At 48.4% G+C, this 16,254-nt stretch overlaps 1 protein-coding gene across 1 annotated transcript in view; it reads left to right on the forward strand.

Annotated features, from left to right (window-relative positions):
* STPG2 (sperm tail PG-rich repeat containing 2) overlaps positions 1-16,254 on the forward strand; it is a 2,646,564-nt gene that overhangs the window by 333,974 nt on the left and 2,296,336 nt on the right. Inside the window, exon 6 of the mRNA XM_069630546.1 lies at positions 10,950-11,061. Coding sequence (XP_069486647.1) covers positions 10,950-11,061 — 112 coding nt within the window. The remainder of the gene's footprint in view (positions 1-10,949; positions 11,062-16,254) is intronic.

The raw sequence follows: 16,254 nt of genomic DNA on the forward strand, positions 1-16,254 counted from the left end.
CCGAAATCAGAAGGCAAGTGCACTGGCTCCCTGTTAAAGAAAGAATTGTCTTTAAAACTCGTGCCATCATCATGAGCTTGCCCCCCCTACCTTACGAACAGAATCACCAGGCACTCCGCCACAAGACCGCTTAGATCTTTCTACGCCAACACCATTGTCAGGCCTACCTCTCGGAAAGTGCGTGCTGGTGGCTCCAGTTTCCCCACCCTTGCAGCCACGCACTGGAACGCCTTGCCACCTCACCTCAGACTCATCGAGTCCCACCTTGCCTTTCGTAAGGCTATCAAAACCAGACTCTTTGTATGACTTTAACCTGTTTCTGCCCTTATGCCTGCTAACTTGTAACTAAGAGCCTCCTGCACCCGAATGTAATCTTAAATCTGTGTTTCCTCTAACAGCGCCTCGATGCCTCATGGGCTGCAAGTGCGCTTAACAAATGCAAATAAATAAATAAATAGATAAGGAAGGGTGGGGGAGAGTGGGAAGGAAATGGAAACAGACAGGCAACTACCGTACTAGGCCTGACGACATTTCTGGTAGAGCCAGAGAAAAACAAAAGGTGAGGGAGAGGGGTGCAGAAAGGGAGGGGAGGAACAAAACAAGCGACTATCATAGTAGGCCTGACGACATTTCAGATAGTGCTGTTGGGGTGGTGGGGAACCTTGTGTGGCCGTGAGATGAGACAGGTAGCAGCATGTGTGTGTCAAAATGACACATATCACTACTACTAAATCAGCAGTGATCCCATTCATAAAGGTGAAACAGGAACAGCCCTAAAAGTATACCTCCTTTGACTCTCTTTGTAGAGAATGCTGAGGGCAGGCTATATCTTCTGGAGGGTGTGAGCTGATAACAGTGGCAAACCAAACAGCAATAGTACAATGATTCCCAAATAAAAGAATTTCCAATCAAAACCTAAACAGATAGAGGGCCTCATTACGAGTTCCCTGGTAAAACCGGGTTCATTACCGGCATGCCGGAATGAGCGTGTCCGTGCACGTATGAACCCGCTAATAGCGGGTCATCACGAGTGCGCGAGCACGCGCGTTCCCCCATGCCGGTAGTGGCAATACCGCCATGTCGGTAAAGGGCCTCCAAGCCCTCTATACCGGCATCGCGGGGCCCGCTCATTGCGCTACCGCCTCACACTAACCCGTAAATACCGGCACGGTAATACCGGCATGTTATTACTGTGTTCGCAAAAAACGGACCCGGAAATTACGTCATCGCGCAGGAACGGGAAATGGGCCGGCGGCCATCTTTAAAAACACAATCCATTGCTATCCTCCATTACTACCACTACACCCGTGTTGTTGAGTGCCAAAACACAACCAGGATGTCAAAGACCACCCGAAAAAGCTCACAAAGGAAGAGGAAGCAGCGCTTTTCAGACAATGCTAGCGGACACCCTACAACAGCATGCTGACATAATCCGAAGCACGGACCTGAAGCATGCGGCCCAAACGCGTAAAAAACAGGTGTGGCAGGAGGTTGCGCAGAGGGTAACAGCAGTGGGGAGCACCCCAAGGAGTGTCCGGGATTGCAGAAAGCGCTGGGACGACCTCCGCCTCCGTGTCCGGAAGATCCTTGCGGAGAACCGGAGGGCCGCAATGGCGACAGGCGGTGGCACACACTCCCCTGTTAAGCTCACCACATGGGAAGAGATTGCAAGTGGATTCATCAACCCAGAATCCATAGAGGGGATCGGAGAGCAGGAGTTCGGGGCAGCTACCACAACAGAGGAAGGTGAGTGAACCATCACATCCACCAATAACAAAACATGATGTGACACAAGTGAGGTGGGAGTCCGATTATGCAAGGCAATTCCTTTACCCAAGGCAACATCAACTCACCAACAGAATACTGATTGCCACCCCCTGCACCACATGCATGCTGCATGAAATATATAAACCCAACAGAGGTGCAACATGACCCATCCATGCCCATGTCCCCCCCACACCTAGACAATCCATTGTCACCAGCCATGCAATCATTGCCAACATGTCCCCTCAGTACACCAAATGCCACACAACAGAAATGAAATCATGCCTGAATGTATCAAGATATTACACTGCAACAAATCACAGCTGCCATTTGGCAATCACACTGATGACCTGCATCTCTTCTATCCCCCAGGCACCGATGAGGAAGGTGGAACCCAGGACAGGGGGAAAGCACATCCAGTGCACGCAAGGGGACCAGGGCCACCGCAACCCCCTCCTCCGAAAAATTGCCTGCGACCACTCCCAGTGTGCCACACAAGGCATCATCTCTGCAGGCTGCACCTGCTGCGATAGTGCCAGCTGTACCACCGGCCACCACAGACGTCGTGTCCACAGAGGTGGTCGAAGAGGCCGAAGAATCTTTGGGATTGCCCAGCCCAGGACCCATTGGCACCCCCTCCTCCTCTGTGGAGACAGAGAGCCTGGATGACCCATGTCTCCATGACTCCGACCTAGGAGAATCGGACATCGGCATTTTCGCGGACGAAAGTGCCCAGGACGAGGGCCCCACCCAAGTGCCTGCCACCACCCAGCCTTTCACCACCCTGCCTTCCACCACACTGACTTCCACCACACTGCCTTCCACCACCCTGCCTTCCACCACCCTGCCTTCCACCACCCTGCCTTCAACCACCCTGCCTTCCACCACCCCACCAGCCACCGGTACACCTGCGACAGAAACCACCTTTGAGGTCCGTCTGTCAAGGGTGGAGGCCCGCCAAGAGAGATGCTGCAGATTATGCGGCAACAGGTTGTTGCCGGTAATGAGGCCATGAAGGCCATAGCCACGGCCATTGCTGAAAATACAGCTGCCGTGGAGGCGTCCACGTCTGCATTCAGGCAGTGCATGGGGTCACTGACCGAGGCCCTACTAGCCAACATCAGGCAAGTGCAGCAGCCACAATATGGGTCTGCAAGGGGATTGACAATTGACACATCCACCATGTCAACACCTTCCACCTCTGTTCAATCTAGTCCTGTGCGCTTAACGCGCAGGAGCACACGGCGCATGGCCATGGAACCCCCAGACCCAAAAGTCGCCAAAAAGTGACTTTCTGAAAATTGAAAAAAATGTGAGGAGTAACATTGGTGAAGGCAACACTGTTTGTTGCGCACACGGGGACATTTGGGATCTCTGGGGTGGGTGAGTTTGTTTTGGGATTGTGGGAGGGGGGAGTGGGCACTGTTTTGCACTTTCATATGATACACAAGTTTTCTGGAGAACAATCCCTGGCTGGACATTGTTATTTTTGGTGTGCATCCATTTAATGTGTTACGGTGTTCAGTGTCCAAATTACAACATTCCCTTTGTGCATTTTCACATTGGCCCAGTGTCTGACTGACAAAAGTCGTTCATGGTCCCTGTGTCTTAAAAGTATTCGTCAATTAGTGCTTGACGTACAGCATGGCCGTCCCGTGCATCATGTACTGGCAGGGGGGCTCCTCCGCCTCCGTCTCCATCCCCTTCATCCTCACCCGGGCCATGCATGTCAATGTCAGGTGGCAGTGGTACATTCCTTCGGACGCACATGTTGTGCAGCATGACACAGGCCATGGTGATCTTTGCCACCTTCTCAGGCCTATACAGGAGGGCCCACCCGACCTGCTTAGGCAGCGGAACCGTGCCTTCAACAGGCCAAAGGTCTGCTCAATCACAACAAGGGTTTGAGTGTGCACACGATTGTACTCCTCTTCATGGCTGTTCTGCGGGTTCCGCACCGGGGTAAGTAGCCACAGCCTCAAGGGATATCCTCCATCACCTGCAAGCAGATACAAATAGGTGTGTGTCACTCTGAACTGACACCTTCAGGGAGCACAGTCATGGCAGCAGCTATTAGGTGTGAGCATGCACATGTCCCTGTACGTGTACCAAATAGTCACCTATATGGAATGTATACAGTAAAGAGCTGTGGAACACTGGATGGGGTTGAATAGATGATGCAGGGTGTAAGCATGCATGCTGAGGCAGATGTGCTGTGGCAGTGCGACAATGTTTAGCCTCCAATTCATGCAGTATACTCTTTGCTATGCATGGTCACACTGGCTGCATTGGAACAGTTGCCATCCTATTCAGTCATGCATTGCTTGCCATCACCATGGTGCCCTGGTTGTGCCTCTTACTTGTTGTCATCCATTTGCATCATTTGTGATATGTGGCCCAGTGATGTGTCATTTTCAGTTTGGCTGTGTCAGGTGAGGAGTGTTTAGCTCTGCATTCATTCTACACTCACTGACTATTGCCACCCAGGTGTACTTGTAACACCCCCTTTCCTGGCCTGGTAAACTATCTCCCCTTTCCCACCCAGGTGTACTATCCCCCCCCCTTTCCCTTCCAGGTGTACTATCCCCCCCCTTCTGCATCCGGACACATGAGTACCCCACAGCATGGCCATGGGCCTGTTGTGCAACTCACCGAGCAGCCAGTCACGTGGTCCAGCATGTCGCTCCATGTGATGGGGTAGCGTGGAGTTGCGCAGTACCATGGCATCCTGTGTGGATCCAGGAAATCGGGTGCAGTAATGGGTGATGATCTTGCTGGAGTCACATACCATTTGCACATTGATAGAGTGGTATTGCTTGCGATTGCGGTACACCGCTTCTGTGGCATGGGGGACTACCAATTCCACATGGGTGCAGTTGAAGGCACCGACACAATTGGGCATGCCTGCCAGTGCATGGAAGCCTACTTTGGTTTCGGCTATCTCCTGGCCAGTCCGTGGTAGGGATATGTGGGTGCTTGCGTGCTTCAGGAGGGCATCCAGCACTTGGTTCAGCATGCGTGAGAATAGTGTTTGTGAAATGCCATGCAGCTGGCCCACTGTGTGTTGGTAGGTGCCTGTGGCCAGGAAGTGTAGCACAGACATCACCTTCAGTAGTGGGGGGATGGCAGTGCGTATTTGTATGTGGCTGGCAATGTCGTTCTGTATCATTCCACTATGGTGGTGATGGTGTCACGGTCCAACCGGTACAGGGTGTGGATCTGCTCAGGGGTTAGGTTGAATGGGCTGGGTCTGGTGCGAGGGATTGGTGGCTGCCTACGAGGCGCTGGTGGCTGTGCTGGTGGTAATTGCTGGGCCTGTCTCACCCTCCTTCTCCTCCTGCGTCTCCTCTGTGCTGCCTGTTCTTGCTGCTGTTGTTGTTGTTGTTGTTGTTGCTGTAGTTGTAGCAGTATAGGCATGTCCTCCTGCGCCATGATTGCAAATGCTAGTGGTAGGATTTTGGTGTAGGAAGGGGTGTGGTGTGTGGGTGTGCTCCTTTTGTACTGGCCCACTCTGCATTGCCTACACCTGTGGGGGGGTTGTGGTGTGTGGGTGTGCTCCTTTTGTACTGGCCCACTCTGCATTGCCTACACCTGTGGGGGGGTTGTGGTGTGTGGGTGTGCTCAGTTCATACTGGCGCAGCCTCCTTTGACTCCACCTGTGGGGATTGTGTACACCTGTGGCAGCTGCCTTGTATCTTGGTTGCTGTTTGCGGGTGGTCCGCGATGCCTGTTTTTCCGGCATCATGCAGCCTGTTGTTACCGTGTTCGCGATGCCGGTATTTGCATGTTTGCGTGGGTTGTGATTGCCCCGTATTACCGGCATGCCGGTATTTACTACCTGAAGAGGCGCGTGTACGCGCCTATGCCGCTATTAGCGGCACCGTAAATAACGGTGCCGTTCATACCGGGTTTGCGGGTCAGAATGCTACGGAACGTTAAATGATGCCGGTATTTACATACCGGCATCATTTTTCCCTTACCGGCATGACTCGTAATGAGGCCCATAGACTTCTAATCGAACAATAAAATACAAAAAAACGAACTAGAAATATTACAAAACCCAGCCTTGGAGAAAAAAAAAGAATGTATACAGATATTTGTCAAAAGGTACTCTGGATAAATGTGCAGGGCTGTTCAGGCACTTAGTTGGCGCAATGTCAGTGTTACAATATGTGTATTGCAAGAAAAAGGTAGAGAGGTTTTGCCTAAAAGTCACTATGGTCCCAAAAGTGGACCGGTGACAGGGCCACTTCCCTGTACTTTAATTCTTGGTCTTGAGTGCTCAACAGCATTGATCCAGGCTTTTGACATACGGCCTGGAGTCTGGGTACTTCTGGCACTTGGCCAGGGTCAAGTTGTGGGGCAGTGGTGACTGGCTTTAATGATGCTGTGCTTTTCAGCATGTGTATGTCGAAGATGCTGTGAAATTCAGTTGGTGTCTAGTCAGCAGGGCTGGATGACGTGGTGACTCTGGGGATGGAGAAGCAGAGATTTGCCATTGGTGGCGAGAAGGCTAGGCTGACTGAACATGATATTGGCACCCAGTGGCAGTGTCAGCTGGGAGCTCGAAGAAGGTGGTAACCAGGCAGTGGCTTTGAGTTGGGGATGGCTTGAAGAATCAACGGGTCTCAGATGTGGAGACATAAGAGCTTCAAAAATGCAGGAGGTTGGATGTCGATGTCAACAGTGATGTCGGCAGAGCCAGGGGCCACTGCCTTGGTTCTTTGGTTGCTGGGTGTCCCAATCAATAAGCTCCAGGACAAGGTAAGCCGGTTTGGTCTGCACTCGCACCCCAAGGTGTTGGTTGGCGCCTACAGGGGGCCCTTAACCTCCAGTGAACACGGTCCTAGTTCCAGTGCAGCAAGAAATTAAGCCTTGGTTGAACAGCACTCACTTTCATTGTTCTCTTGGGATGATTGAGGAACAGAGCTCACCTTTGCCTTTGATGCCTTCTGTCTTCACCTTGTTGGACTTGGACTTTGGGATAGCCTTGGCTGATTTCTGCAATCACTTTTTTCCCACTGGAACTTTCCCCTCCTACATTAAGCACTCCCTCGTGCACCCCCTTCTTAAGAAGCCCTCTGCCGATCCTTCCACTCCCGCAAACTGTTGCCCGATCTCCATTATTCCTTTCCCGGACAAAATCCTGGAAAAGCTGGCCATCTCCCAGCTTAATCTACATACTGAATCTATTGGTTGCCTCCATTACCATCAGTCTGGCTTCAGAGCAGCCAAACGCATGAAACTGCTCTCCTGAACACCTGTGAAGACTTGCTCTCCAATCTTGACTCTAACCTTCCTTCTGTCCTCATTCTCCTTGATATATCCTCTGCTTTCGACACGGTCAATCACGCCATCCTGCCCAATCGTCTCTGTGACAACCTGGGTATTTCTGGTCAGGCCCCAGCCCTAACCTGGTTGACCTCCTTTCTCAATGATCCACTCTCCCATGTCCAACTTGGGTCTTTCCTCTGTGCTATCTCTATCTCTACAGAGGTCTGATCTCACTCCCTGGCTCTTTAACCACTACCTGGTAACTCTGGTCCACTACATGTCTTCCTTCTGCTCTAACTTTCAGTGTTATGCGGATGACACCCAGCTCTCCTTCAGGCACCCCTCAGCCTCTTCTGCTCCTTCTCTCATACCTGTCTGTCCAAAATTCAGGAATGTGTGCTTGCAACAATATCTGCCTTAATGTCATTGGGACGCCTGCTCCTGCCTTCCCTCTCTCACTCTGGCCGCCCACCCTGGGCCCTCTACTGCACCTTTCTGTGCGGATAAGAACCTTGGTGTACTCTTTGACTCTACCCTCTCCTTCTCTCCTCACATCTCTGACGTCTCTAATAAGTCACACTACCAGCTGCATCTCTTCAGAGGCATTCTTCCTTTTCTCACTTTCCTCCAGAAGCTCACTGAATCCAGAGCCCTGGTCCTATGTAGGCTGGATACTGCAACACCCTCTTTCTAAATCTGCCTGCCTCTACTCTTCGCCTTTATGACTTATCCAGAACAGGACCGCAAGACTTGTCCTTGACCTCAAGCCCAGGGATTGTTTTTCTCCAGTCCAGAAATCTCTCCAGTGGCTCCCTGTGGCTGCGAGGAGCTAGTCAAGAACCTCTCCATCCTCCACAAGACCTTCTGGGGTCTGGGACCACACTACATCCAACTTTCTCTTCCTAACCATATTCCTTCTCGAGCCCTTCGCTCATCCACCTCCAACACTGAGAGTCAGACGCTTCTCCAGGCAAAGGATGGGGGGTAGATCTCTGTCCTCAACTGAGGGCCTCCCTATGGAACAGCCTCCCTGCCTCTCTCAAACTTGAGCAGAACCTCCTAAGGTTCTGGAAGCAACTCACAACCTTCCTTTTCACTTCCGCTTCCTCTCTCCCTCTCCCTTGCTGATATCCTTGTCTGCTGCACATTCTGGTTACCTGGCCACCCAGTGAGCTTACGGGACCATGCTCTTGCCCTTGCACTGCCTCTGGGCCACTGAACCACTAAAGGGACTGTATCTGCAACCCTAAAGTCCCCTGACTCTCTGCACTTATGAGCCACCTCCTGGCAGCACGTCCGAGTTACTTTGCACTCTCCCCTTCCCTCTGCCCCCTGGCACGTCCCCTCATCCACCCCCCCACACATGCAAGATCTGAATGACACAAGGCCTAGAAAGATTATTGCTTTGTCCTCCTTCTGTCCTCCCTTCCTTCTCTTGTCACGCCTAGAAACACTTGTGTACAGGCCCATTATAAATGACTTATCATATCATAGACTGTATCCCTAACCGAGGTCCAAATGAATTCTTCTTGTTCTTCTTGGAGTCCAGAGATGAATCAAAGAATGAAGTAGTACTCCTCTACTTTTGAAGGCAAACTGCCACAGGTAATTTGTACTAAACAAACCGGCTACCCGGGATCCAAGCCCTCTTGTTGTAGCAAGTTTCTTCTGCTGTATGACATCACACCTGGACTACCATGCCGGTAGGAAATGGAGGTGACAGGAAAAGGAAGAGAGCCCTAACAGAAACGATGTTGGTGGGACCCCACCCCTCCAGCCCTACCTTCCACCTCTGGCTACTCTAACTATGCCCCTTATTATGCCCGCTGACTTCAAAGGGACTCCAATGGACAGCATCCTGGTGCGAGAGTGGCTATGTTATGTCAGTGCTGCCTCTAATCAAACGTTCCCAAGAGACCTCTGGGGGAAGTGCCTAAGCCCTATGGGACGTTTGTGTCCTTCCTGCAGGAGAATCAAAGAGGCAGCATCCTGGCTATTGTTCCACAAAGCCAGAGGTCGAAGTGGGTGGGAACTAAAGGGTTCACCATTCCTCTACTTTTTGGGAATATTCACCATTGTTTCCTTCCTTTTTGTCTCCTGGATGCACCGTCCCTGGACAGCATGCAGGTTTTTTTGGGGGGGATTTGAACTTGAGCCCTGCTGGGAATTCTCCTTAGTCACATTTTGGTTAGCTATCTTGCAGGCATTGGTTTGTGTTTGTTCATTTCAGTGGTAGTCAAACATTTTTATACTGTGCCCCCCTTGAAGAAAAATATTCGTTCTGTGTCCTCCTAAGCTATAACCGATTATAGTTCCTATTAACAGCAGTCACTGTAATCCCTCACGTCGGGCGGACATACTTGAGGCCATCGCCACGGTTTCAATAGTCTGCTTAGGACATAATGCCCGTTCCAGAGCAACCACATAGTCCTGTACGAGAGAGATCAGTAGTTGTCTTCTGTGTTTAACATTATTAACATGTAAGTGCTGCAGGCACAGTTATGTGAATGGCGGATGAAGAGAAAGCGAAGGGTGCATAATGATGCATGCTGTGGGGGGACAATAAATGAGAGTATTGGTGGCCATTTCGGATGCATTTTCTTTCATTGTATTTCTTTCACACTTGATAATACACTTGTAAAACACACTGTTGGTGTTGGAGTGGAGGAAAGGCATGCCCCAAGCGCGGAGTTCATACTGGGGGGCAGGACTGTGAGAGTGGGTATGGGGTCAGTGGGGATTAAGGCAGCAAGATGCAGAGGGGAAACATAATTCCACTACTTTTTGGTTCACTTTGACCCCTGCACATAGCAGCTGTGGGGACAGTCGGGCCAGCTGCCAAAATAGATCAGTTCTGTCATAGATCAGCCCTGATTACTGAGCTGACACTAGCGTGATATCAAATTGCTGTGGCTGTATAATTGTAGCCACCTGTCCCAACCAGGCATGGCTTACATGTATACAAAACAAAAATACAGACGATTAAAAAGCCACCTCTGCTTGGCACTCTGTGTTTCAGCACCTGACCACAATGCACATGTGACCTTTATACACGCCATGATAGGAAGCTGTCTCAGCAAAAGCACGTGGCTGCACAGCAATTTTGGCATCGAGCATTTATGAAAGTGGGGAGTGATTAGCAGACCTGCGTTTCAGCAGAGAACTAAGAGCATCACTTTATAATGTTAAAAAAATAAATTAAAAAAAGCCTGTGCTTCCTCACCCTCATCATGGCAATCCATCACAGCGTGGCCATAGGAGGAGCAGGGAATCGGTGGCTGTAGGTGAGGGGACAGAAGTGTACTATGACTGAAATGTAAGATTGGGGACGCAGTAGGGGCGTACCAGACATATCAAAGGATGCAAAGAAGAGAAAACAAATGTATATGTGAATTACACTTTCCCAGATGTTTCCCAGTTGCAAGGCACGTGTCTAATGTGCTGCAGTAATTATGTTCTCCGATCGACCTGAATACTGAAAATAATGTATGTATGTATGCTTATAGTTTGTTTACACTGTACACGTGTCTTTGTTTAGCCTTCTAGCCATGTCCGCCCCCATCCTTCTGTACCCCACGTGCCCCAGCTATGTGCGTGCACGTGCGTCGCTCCTTTCAGCGCGAGCATTCTGGCACCGCCCGGCTGATCTCACGGGTTCTGAGGCGAGGTCAGTGGGGGGAAGCTTACCTCATCCCTCTCCCTGCTACAGGTGCACTGCGCAGGTTTTTTTCTTCCTCCGAGTAAAGTGCACATCCTCCCATTAACGAATAATCACCGGCCCCTATTAGCTATTGCCAACAGCAGCTGCTTTTAATATATGCAAGAAAGGGAAAAAAAAGCTTTCAGCCAGCTCCGAGATGTCCGCACATTTTAAATTGTAGGCTCATAAATCTCCCCTTTCCTTTCTAAAGGGAAAGCACAGTGCATTATGAAAATGTCAACCTCAAGAAGGAAGATAAGAAGAAATATGACCCCTTCATCCCACGCTATCACGAAGTAATAGCTCTGCGCGAGGAGAAGAAGGTAACGCAAACTCAGCTCATCCATGCTTTCGGGGGGAGGGGGGGCCTGGGATGGCTGGGTAGGCCGAGAGAGTGACCCAAACATTACCCACCAGAGTCGGGCTCGGCATGGGTTGTGGGAGCATCACTCGGGCCCTGTGCCCTTAGAGCTGCCTTTATCAAGTGCTGGCTTTCTGGCCTCTAGAACATTCCATGCTGGGGAGTGTAGGCCCATTCCACTGCTTCTTTGTGTATTCTTGTTGTTTAATGTAAAGCGCTTTGACCTAAAGAGCTATATACAAGTTAATAAATACAAATACAAATACCAATGGAAAAAGCAAAACTACAAGTGCCACCATACAAAGCACTGTTGGGTTAAAAATGCAGGACTCAATAAAAGCTGACTCTGATAGCATGGGTGTGGCTGAGAACTATGGTGAGAACCGTAAGAACACAAGGGAAAAAAACGAGATGCCATCATTACTATGTATATTATCTGTTGTATCTGAAATGTTTGCAATCATAACCCTCAAAAAGTCACCTTTTCCATGTGTCCGTATTTCTGGGTAAGTGGTACCACTCTTTTTCTCCCCCTCTCCTTGGAGTCACGCTCAGCCCCTGGACATGTCAGGGTTAATGGTACGCTGTGCATAGTTGGTTAGACGGCCGATGTTCTTCCACGGCCCGTTGGTGACTTGGTGTCTGTAGCGATATGGACGCACGTTGAAGATTGATACTGTGATAAGCCACAGAATTTTGTGGATTTGGTCCATTTGGTGCGGCCGTGTAGGGCCTTGTTTTCCCCCACTTTTCCCATCCCTACATTTGTGGAGGTGTTGCGATACCGCGGCGGACTGTGACACCCTGTGAAGTATTGGTTTCTCATTGGCGAGAGATTAGCAAATTGGTCATTTACAGACACGCATCGAAAGTTCACCAATAAAAGGCCCCGTTTGCCTGAAACTACCCATTCAACACGGTGTTGAGGAGAATAGTGGATGTTTTAAATTATCCCCTGAAGAATGTTCACCCGAAAGGGGTTTTGAAGAACAGAAACATGTTGGGATTACATGTTTTTTAATGACACATTGAGGTTTTTTTATTTTGTTATGTGATATCTTTTGTGTCTTCTGTATGTGTATAATTTGAGGCTGAAGTTTTAGATACCTTTTTTTAGTGTTAGTAACTGCACTGTGTTAGGTAAGGGTAGTGTTTTATGTTTTAGTTGAAATATTTTGAATAAACAAATAATTATTTTCGAAAGTTAAAGTTTTGCACGCAGTCTATTCTGCCAGGACTTGTAGTGCTGGAAAATCTATCAGAGGTTCCTAATTGAGGTGGAGGGGTGTGAGTAGTGAATATTAATTATCTTACTCTTTATTGTATTATATAAATCGATATCCCCATTGGTGGAGTAAGATGTGACTATAGGAATAGGGATTTTGTGTACCTATTTGAATATACGCTGTGCATAGCAGCATCGGCAACGAGAATACTTTTTTAACCCCTTAAGTGCCAAGGACGCGTATGCTCGTCCTTTTTGCATAGACTTGCATATAGCCTGGCACTTAATTAAAGTAAGCCACAGGTCCAGCGAGCCACTCTGCTGTGTACATTGCATTGGCGAAGAGAACTCCTAATTTAGACTTGCTCAGAACATCAGTTGGTGCTGTTAGTGCTTCCAAGGGGCCAGGGTCATGTCTGCACTTGGCTCTTTTCTGTGTACGTTGATGCTCAGGTCGCTTAAATCTTTAATTGATTGTGTGCGGATTTAAGGGAGACCGTGCACAGATACGTAAATTGTCACAGGTGGGTGTTTAGATTTGTGTTAGAATACGGAGGGCCAGGTGCTGATCTGAACTTTTTCAGGATACCAAGTTTAGATCAATGTTGATTGGAGGTAGCCATGCTCAGAATTGCGCCTGGTTGGGCATTGGTTTATGGGGACCAGCCATCTCAGTTTTGTGGGTTTTATGTGGCTCAAAGGTGTGCTTAGTCCCCTAGGGCTTACCCTCTGGCCAAACTCAGCTTTCTTGTGACTGTGAGGAAGTATGCGACTAGTGTCACATTTTTGCGTTCGTGTGCTGGTGTTGTGTAATTAGGTGCAGGTCTGTACTTGGTTCAGAGTTGATTTTTGGTGACCCGGTTCAGTGCTGTACTCAGCCCTGTTTTTTTGGGGTGATTTGTTGCTTTATTTCCCTTTTCCCCCATCTTCCAGGTTCAAATTCTTCTATTATTTTGTTTTTAATGTACTCTGTTTTGCCATCACCTCTACCATTAATTCCCACCCTGTTTTGTTTTAATAACTTGCTCACTTTTCTCTCCTTTGACTCCTTCCCCATGTCTTTCTACAACAAACTCACCCCGTATTTCTCTCAGTACTATCAAATGTCCTTTATCCTCTCTCTTCATCTTGTCCTGTACTTCTCTCTCCCTTCGCTGTCTCACCTTCTTTCTCACCTTTACCTCCTGCCCCCCTGTTCTTTGTAAGTACTATATATGTATGTTAGTTTGTGCGTATGGAAGTATATATGGTATTTATTAAAGCACAGACCTTGCTGGGAAGCAGTCGAGCACTGTGCAAAGATAATCTCAGATCTAGGGAGTTCTTTGTTAAGATTAATACCAGAATCCTCCCTCTCTTCCTTCTCACCTGTGTCTTGTTCCTCAGATGAGCTCTCAGTAGATATCGTCCTTCTATTTCTCCAAGTTCCCTCTTCTCTCTCCTTGTGGGTTTTGGGACGAACTCGTCTGGAGGCCACCTTGCCAGTTCGCAGATTTGCACGGCAATGGGACCCTCAGGGAGTCCGCCCCTAATTCCAGGGAAAAAGGCGTATGCCGGAAAAAACCCTGGCGTGATGGTTAACTGCTGCGGGATGGAATGCAGGAGACTCTTCCAAGAATCAAACAAAGCGAAGCGAAATCCAGGCACAATAAGGCGGAAGGTAAGTGAATGCAGCTGAGTGGAAGCAGGATTCGTACCCGAAGGGAAGCGGGAAACGAGGGTTGTAGTACATGGACCAGAGAAGAGAAGCACAGAGCGGGGGCGGAAGACAAACAAGGTAAGCAAGCAAGGTAAGGCAGAGGATAGCGGGAGACAGAACCCCAGCGGGGAAACAGCTGGAGGGCAGAGAAATACTCACACGGAGCGCGAAGGAAGGAACTTCAGCGTGTTCACCCGAAGCGGAAACTGAGGGTTGCAACGCACCGGCGTAGCGGTTCGATGCGTAGATAACGTTGATCCTCAGGGGGCGTGGCACGGCAGTCCGGACACTAGACCGCAGTGTACGGTTCCGTTAGTGTTTCCTCCATCTATTCCACAGTTTCCAGGACGAACGCGTCGTGACAGATAAATATAAGGTTTACAAGAGTGATTGTTTCGATTTATGTATTATGTGATTGCTGTATTAACAACAACACTTCAGTACAAAGTTTATTTTTCAATAAGCACCTTTTATGTGACATGGGCATGGAGTAGTTTATACCAGAGCTACTGATCACCTTTGATATGTTGTAAATGACATTCTAAGCAGTACCCCTTGTACAGACCCTCCATGTACATTGTTACACAGTAGTAATACCATATGTGATGTAATCAGTGATGCCATCAATTATGTCATTTGGGATGTCATCTTTGATATCCTGGGTGTTATTCTTAGCAGTGCATGGTGGTGGCGCTAGTTATGGTTGCCATAACTGGTCTATTTCTTGAGTTTTCCGATTTAACCTTGTAACCATAACATCCAAACAAAGGTTTTTTCACTGAATTTCAAGAGTTTTTATTAGTAGAACATAAACACAACGTCCCTTTAACAAGGCATTTCCAGTGAATTTCCTAGGTTTTTATTATTGCAACTTAACAATAACGTCCCACTAACAACATTATTTCACTGAATATCAAGGGTTTTTATAAGTGGAAATGGTTCATGATGTTAAGGCACTGTATAGTGCTATTAATAATTAATCTTTTAACATATATGAAACAACTATAAACCTCCTTTAACAAACATATTTTCTGCAATTCATACTGATGTGTGTAATTTCCAACAGCGCATGTTGGGGCTGCATGCCATGGTTGAATTGCCATGGGCATGAGGCTCAACCATGAACCCACTCCCACCAAACCACCCCCATTATCCTCTGCACCTAGTCTGCATCCTGGTCCAGTGTCCACTATACTCACATAATGTGACCAATGGACAATGGTCATGGCTTGCAGCCATGGCCAGTCTCCACAATACATGGGGCATGTGCTTCAGCCATGCCACAGGCCCCAATAAGCAAATCAGAGTAGACAACCCCATTGCTGTTCCCAGAATCTTTTTTTCCATTCAAGCCTTTCCCGATTTTGAAAATATTATCACATATACAGTTCCTGGTGGCCATGTCCACTTTAACCCCATTGCCGTTCCCAGATTTTGGTTTCCTATTCAAGCCTATCCCATTTTTGAAAATGTTACTGCATAGCCGTCCCTGTTGGCCCATTGCCATTCAGAGGTTGCCGGTGGCCCATTGCCGTTCCTAGGTGAACATGGCCAGTGTCCAGATTGCCATGGCCACAAGCTATGCCTGAGTCACCAAAGTTGTTTTCAAACTTTGCACTAACATTCAAACTTGGGTCCATGATCTATTTGCAAACCTTTGAGCATATCCGTCAAACACCACCAAAGTTATAAGCCATCTAAAAATGTTGGAATCCCCCTATAATGTTTCCCCCTCTTGACAAAATCCCACCAAACATTGCAAAAACATTCAAAGTTGGGTCTAAAATATTTTTGCAAACTTTTGTGCAGATTCGTCAAGGGACACAGAATCAACACCTCATTTTGCAAAAACATTCATAGTTGGGAATAAAATCTATCCCAAAATTGCATGCTCTGTCATTGAATAGTGCCAACGTTATAAGCCATCCAAAAACTGCTCTTCAGACACCCTCGAACGCAGAAATACGCATGGATGTCCTCAAACCTTTGTCAAGTTTGCGAACATCACCGCAATGTCCCCAAACATCTGAGAAGAAAAATCACTTGATTTTTTGCTTTTTCTATCCATACCCCATCCCATCCTCATCTCCCCCACCTCCGCAGAGTTTGTTTAATTTATTTGTTTTAATATGTTTTCACTTCAATGTCTGCATACTACGGGTGCAGATCGCAAATCCAACATGGCATCCATTTCAAAAGTTTTGACGTGCGTCAGGTTTTTAATTGACCAA

Source organism: Ambystoma mexicanum, chromosome 6q, assembly GCF_040938575.1.
Source record: "Ambystoma mexicanum isolate Mex_15411 chromosome 6q, UKY_AmexF1_1, whole genome shotgun sequence".
NCBI lineage: Eukaryota > Metazoa > Chordata > Amphibia > Caudata > Ambystomatidae > Ambystoma > Ambystoma mexicanum.